The sequence below is a fragment of the Phodopus roborovskii genome, unplaced genomic scaffold, assembly GCF_943737965.1.
Source record: "Phodopus roborovskii unplaced genomic scaffold, PHOROB, whole genome shotgun sequence".
In the NCBI taxonomy this organism is placed as follows: domain Eukaryota; kingdom Metazoa; phylum Chordata; class Mammalia; order Rodentia; family Cricetidae; genus Phodopus; species Phodopus roborovskii.
Genome location: NW_026126588.1, coordinates 8931249 through 8937843, shown reverse-complemented (window position 1 = coordinate 8937843; position 6595 = coordinate 8931249). Strand labels below are relative to the sequence as shown.

General features: G+C 42.6%; 1 protein-coding gene across 1 annotated transcript; it reads right to left on the bottom strand.

Annotated features, from left to right (window-relative positions):
• Positions 1-249: 249 nt before the first annotated feature.
• On the bottom strand, positions 250-3482 carry Il17a (interleukin 17A). Its single transcript, XM_051204599.1, has 3 exons — positions 3456-3482; positions 1856-2067; positions 250-487 (listed from the first exon to the last, which is right to left on the bottom strand). The coding sequence occupies exons 1-3, from the start codon at positions 3480-3482 to the stop codon at positions 250-252; spliced, it is 477 nt and encodes a 158-aa protein (XP_051060556.1).
• Positions 3483-6595: the final 3113 nt, after the last annotated feature.

The window sequence follows — 6595 nt, the reverse complement described above, 5'->3', positions numbered from 1 at the left end:
TCTCAGGACATATTAAATACATAAATAATTGAAAGGCTGAAATTTGAAGCAAACAAGAAGCAGCTTGGCATCGCTTTAGACCTCATCCTCAGGGAGGACGGCAGACCATTCTGACTCCACCTCTGAATCAGTGTTGATGAGTATCTATCGCATGAGCTGTTATAAGAACACAAGCGAGTTTGCCGGGAAGCGTGGGAGTTTCGTAGGGGCTGTGGCTTGTCCTCACTGCTCTCAGCCTCAGGTCTGTGCTTAGGCTACGTGGCGGACAATGGAGGAAACGCAGGTGCAACCCACACCCACTAGCATCTTCTCCATCCGGAAGGAGAGGGGGCAGTTCTCAGGCTCCCTCCGCAGGACAAGGATCTCTTGCTGGATGAGAACAGAGTTCATGTGGTGGTCCAACTTCCCCTCAGCGTTGACACAGCGCTGGTGGCGGCACTGTGCCTCCCAGATCACGGGGGGATATCTATCGGGGTCCTCATTGCGGCTGTAGGGGAAACAGGTGGAAAGTGAATTCTGGTCAAGTGGAAGGTAAAGCAGGAACAGGAGAAGGGAGGAAGTGTCTAGCATGACAAATATGCGCACTGCAACATCGCCACGTGTTAGTTTGAAGGACTCTGGGTTGACTGAAAATCTGGGTTTTCTCCCTTCCATCCCCTCCTTCCCCCTTTCTCCTCTCCCTCCTCTTTTGCAGTGACGAGAACCAAACCCGGTGTCTCCCACGAGATAGACACCTGCCCTGTCACTCAACTGGACCCCCAGCATCACAAACTTGGATTTTCAATCTCATGAAGGGTTTTAGAATGTCTTGAAAGATAAACAAAGTAAACTAATGACCACTGTAAGGACCGACAGAACAGAAAATGAACATCTTAGGGTACATTTGATTTATGGGAGGAGACAAAGGGATGAATCATCAAGGACCAAGATGGCTGTTCCTCCACTTGGTGAAACTGGGAATGTGTCAGAATTCTAGTTGAGAATACTTCATGAGATGGAGCCCAAAGGTTATGTGAAAAGCTGGAAATAAAGACAAAAGTCACCTTATTTCTACTCTTCCCATCACCTTATAATCCTGAGTAAATAGTGCACTTAGACTTGTGAATTGATTGATTGAACTATCATTAGCATTAGGGCAAAGGGGAAAGGAAGAAATCCTACACACAGGCAAATCTGTAGGTTCCTTGTCACGGAAACTTACTCATATGAACTCAAGTGATCAAAGTACGTTTGTACTGACTCCTTTATGTACGCCAAAGACATGCCAAGTACAAAGGAGAAGAAATATCCAACAAGACATTTACTCTACCAGGATTCAAGTTTTAACTTTCCATGTTTTCTTCAGGACAGGCATTGAAATACCTAATTGATTTTAAATTATTTTCAGAAAGCCTCCTCAGTTGTAGCTTTGGCAGAGGAAACATAATGCTCTATGGTGTTTTGATTTCCAAATTTCCAAAAAGTCAACAGTTGACTTAAGTGCTCATAAGTGCTAGTATAACGGTTATTAATTTGGGGTGATAGAGAAAACTCAGGTGTTAAGTCTCTGTGGTAAGTGTTCATATTTCCAAAAAAAAAGTCAAAAATTGATTAGCTCTTACAGGTGCTAGAATCATAGTTATCATTGATTTGGGTTGACTTTTGGGTGACAACTCTAACAGGTTAGGCTGAAGCATCCCCTGCTCTAGCTAAGAAGACGTCTATAGGAAGGAACTTTGGGAACCGTTGCTCAGCTCAGTGGCCCTTCTAGGTCCCTGATGGTTCTGACAGGAAAACTAGGAAATCAATGCTCAGGGCATGTGTGATGAGTCAGAGAGTGGAAACCCCCAGATTTTTGACTGGAGTCCTTACGTACTGGAGAGTCCAGGGCGAAGTGGATCGGTTGAGGTAGTCTGAAGGTCTTCTGGAACTCACTTTGGGGCTAAGAGAGTTAAGGACTTTCAGGTTGACCTTCACATTCTGGAGGAAGTTATTGCCTTCAGTGTTAGGACATCCTGAACTTTGTGGAGCAGGTAACCCTGCCTTCACTACAGCTTCCAGGCTCAGTAGCAGCAACAGCAGCAGAGACTGAAGGGGAAAGTGGAATGATGGAGAACTGAATTAGTATGTGGACTTTGCTGGCGAATTCATTATGATGAGCACATAGCAAACTATAGGAAACACACTATGTTCTGGAAAGATCTACACTACAATTTAAAACATTTTAAATTAGGAGATTCTTAAGATGATCCAAATCATGCTAAAACCATAGAATTTATTTTATTTTTAATCAGATTCCTGCATACTTCTTGTGACTGAGGACAGGCCAGCAACATTTTAGGCAGCAGTGTTTTTAGAAAAAGTGTTAAGTCATGTCATCTCATCAGCTTGCTGGCTCATGAGTCAATGGGACAATAAATGACCTTGGTTTTCTAGGAGGAAACGTCCTTCTGCACCAGTGTTTGCACAGTCATGCATGTACCTCGGAGGAGAGGACTGCAGAAATCCTATGTGACATCAGCATTAGAATTAGTAACAATGTTTGCAGCCAGGCGTTGGTGGCACAGGCCTTCTTTAATCCCAACACCTGGGAGGCAGAGGCCGATGGATCTCTGTGAATTTGAGGCCAGCCTGGTCTACAGAGTGAGTTCCAGGTCAGGCTCCAAAGTAATACAGAAAAACCCTGTCTCGAAAAACCAAAAAAAAAAAAAAAAAAAAAAAACAAACAAATAAACAAAACAACAACAACAACAACAAAAAAACCCCAAACAAACCGGGGTTTGCACACTGGCTTTCCTCCATATAAATGTTGGCTCCCCTTTGGTTCCACCTTACATTTCCTTCCTTAGGTATATTTTTCTGGTTGTTCTAAATTTACCATGCATTGATTCTAAAATAAGAATCAGATTTCAGGACATAATTTTTTTTTAAGTTAAGAATTTAAAAAAATATGTTTTTTTTTTCTGAAACAGAGTTATACATGCATCTAATTAGAATCAAATGGTTTGAAAGAACTAAGACTTTGGTTAAACAAACAAGCAACAATGGAAACAAAAATTGCTTCGAAAGCTTTCAAATCTGCAAGAATAGCAACCTACTTTATTCTGGATCAAAGGAAAAAAATGACATGAGAGAATGAAGTCAAATCCTTTGCACTCAGGACAACAGACTTTTGACAGACACCCTTTCTCACTGCACAGCATCATGTGACACTTCTTATGTGGGTTAGTGCCATTCTAACCATCTTTCAGTTTTAACCTCATCTTTCTGACTGATGCTTATCAGTTCTTGAAAAGTCTGTACATTGATTTAGGCATCTACCAAAGGTTTCATTTCTGGTTCTACCTACACAGGCTTTGGTTCTACACACACAGATTTATGGCCCTCCACAGTTAGAATCCAGCATTGCGTACCATGTGCTGCAACATGACCTGGTTTCAATCAACAAAACCCTCGTGCATGAATGCAGGACTTACCGCAGATGAAGCTCTCCTGGGACTCATGGCTGCTGGTTCTGATCAGCTGGCACTGGATGAGGTGTGAGGTGATTGATGTGTTGTAGCACTCCCTTCTGCCTTTTTATATGGTTTTGGGCCTTCTGTGGTCACTTACGTCGAGAGTGGGTTGGGGGGTGTAACACCTCTTGAGTAAAGGTTCCATTCTCAAATGAGGTCATACAGAACCACCCTCTTATGACGGGTAGGGCATCATGTGTCTCTCAAGGTAGATGGGAAGGGCAGAAGTTCACTACGCAAAGGAGCGTTACTCGCTGGGAGCTGAGTAGTGATGCTCTGCTATGGTTCAGTATCATGTATGTGTGGGCATACCTGAAGCTGCTGCAGAGACATGCTTCATCTTAATGGTTTGTGGGGAAATAGAAGCTTGATGGTCACCTGGTGTCACATGCTTTGATTTTTTTTTTCTACCAAATTCCCTGGCCAGAGAACATCCCTGAAAAACACTCTAGGTCTTGCCAAATAAACAAACAAGATAAATAGTCTCACAAGGACGGGATACGTTTTATTTAACTGAGTGGAACAAGGGCATTTCTTGAATGTCTCCCCCGTGCAGGTGAAAATCACAAAGTCCAGTTAGTTCCTAGGGAGTGGCTAGAGACATGAGGTTTATTAGTGAAGACATGGCTGCCAAATGTTATCAAGAAACTTGCTGCTTTGAGGTTCCGGCCCGTGCCTTCCTTTCAGGAGGAGGGAAACAGAAATGTCAGAGTAAGGAGGCTTATTGGACAAAGTGAAGAAGTAGAGATGGAGACTGAAGGAAGACAGTGGGGAAACTGAGGCACCGGGGAGTAGAGACTAATGACAAGGAGAGGAGGGAGGAGAAGGAAAGAATATGCTCATGAGCTCCTCTCAGTTACATAGCCTTTGCCTTCGAGTCTGGGAGAAACGTTATCTCTTCAAGAATAGAGGATGAGGACAAGATGGCGGACATGGGGGTCACGCTGTCACTAGACATAGATGTCTTCTACATGCCGCTTTCCTCTGCCTCTACCTGTAATGAGATGAGACCCCCCCCCCAGCTCTTCAGCTTCTGTCTCACATTCAACCCAAGCCAGCAGCCCCCCATGCAGTAGACAGAGTGTCTGCTAGGGTTGCTGGATTCTGTTTGTGTTTGCATCTCAGAAGCTGGCAGCAGCCCTCACACCTCCCTCCTCTCTCCAGGCCTGCATGCTGTTCCACAACTCAGACTCTGCCCTGTTTGGACCCTGATTACTATTCCTACACTTCTGATGCCCCTGAAAAGATTCTCCTAGCACATCTTTGATTGTGCCTTCCTTTCCCTTTCTCTTATCCCCTGAATGACAAATACCAACTCGTTAGCACTTGAGTTAGCATTGAAGTTTGAACAAACTTCCCTTCTAACCTCTTTTTTTTTTTTTTTTTTAAACCATGTTCCATGTTAGGGTTCATGGGGTCCTGATTTTCTCCCTGGCTTCCTTCTACAACTTATACACCTTTTGTTAAAGTACAGCCTCGGCAATGTCCTTTCCTCCCTGTTTATCAGTATGTTGCTTGTCTTGTAGAATCCTGTTCACATGGTTCTTCTAGCTGGGAATAGCATTGCTGGAATGAACATCCTACCGCACTGGCTTCTTTGCATCTCTGTCTCTTGCCTTTGGTTTCTTTGGGTGCCTCACTGAATTCACCTTTGAAAAGTATGCTTCAGACATGCGTATTTCTGGTTTTGGATTGTACTGTAAGTCTTTAAGGCTAATGTGTTATTACTCTCTATACATTCCATTACATATAACATAACCTTTTATATAACACAGTTCTTCATGGATTACTTTCTTTTCACTTGGGTCTTTTTTTTGTAAGTGGCTGTTTGTTTCTCCTGAACTGTGTACTGTTTCCTTCCTGACTTCCTTGCTAGATTGGGAGCTACCTGAACACTGGTAGCTATTTTGTTAATCTTTGCATAGTGTTTAGTAAATAGCAAGTGAGGATTTTTGTTGACTGACAATATGAGACATTATGTCAGAAATTTTAGGACTCTGCTTTTTTTTTTTTTTTTTTTTTTTTTAGAACTTAGCTGCATACTGGGTTGTCTCATCCCTTGGCTCCTTATCCCGATCCTCTTGAAAATAGTGTGATAATGTTGTGGCCTATGCTGGACTCCATAGAGTAGACATTCTTTCTTATTGTTATCTGGCAAAGATGAGCTGGAAGGGAATATCTTGCTGCCAGTTCCATTGATTGGTGGTGAAGGGAAAACTCTAACTATCTTCCAAGTCCAGTATTGGGTGCTAGTGATCTTTGTCTTAATATTAAGGGAAGGCAGAGAAACAAGGCCAGTTTTCATGATAGCAGCTATGATGCTGGGGAGCTGTGAGTTGTAGGACCAGCTCTATGGTCCTACACCTATGGGCAGTCAAGTGGTGTTTAAAAGGAAGAAATGTTTGTTGATGTCTTGAAATTATTAGGCAATTAGACAGTATTATTTTCTAGCTATAATAGAGAATGGTACAGAGGATAGGAAAGATACTTTTGTAAACAGAATACCTTTTGTCTTAATGTGTGAAATGTGGTGCTAAAATATATATTAAAAACCAATTTTTGTTCTTTTCTCCAATGACAGGGCTACTACTAAGAAACTATTGTTTCACTAATTCGTGTTCTGTAGCCCTTTTCAGGCAAAATAATAGCCACATGATCTGCATAAAAAAAGGGATTTCACAATTTTAACTGGTTAACACACATACCAATATAAAGAGACAATGGCTGTTAGAGCAGGTGGGTGCTATTTGGTTTCATGTTTTGTATATCACTTTATAAGGGTCCTTCTCCATTGATTTCGTGCAGCAGAGAGAGACCAGTCTTGGAGAGAATATTCTTGAGTGCTAAATGAAGGGGTTTCCACTGTTAAGACCTGGACCAGGAACAGTCCCCAGCAGACACTTAAAAGAACGATGCGACGGCGCAAGAAGAGCGTATTTGTGATAATGACCACATAGATGGCTCTGGGAAATGATCAAGCTAGGATTTAACCGAGATCTACATTTTGTCTCAACAATGCTGGGATGGGAAGCTCCAGGAATGAGTGCTAAGTTTTGCTGGAATCCCTGGTGGAAGAAAGTTCCGTCCTCATGCCACACAGC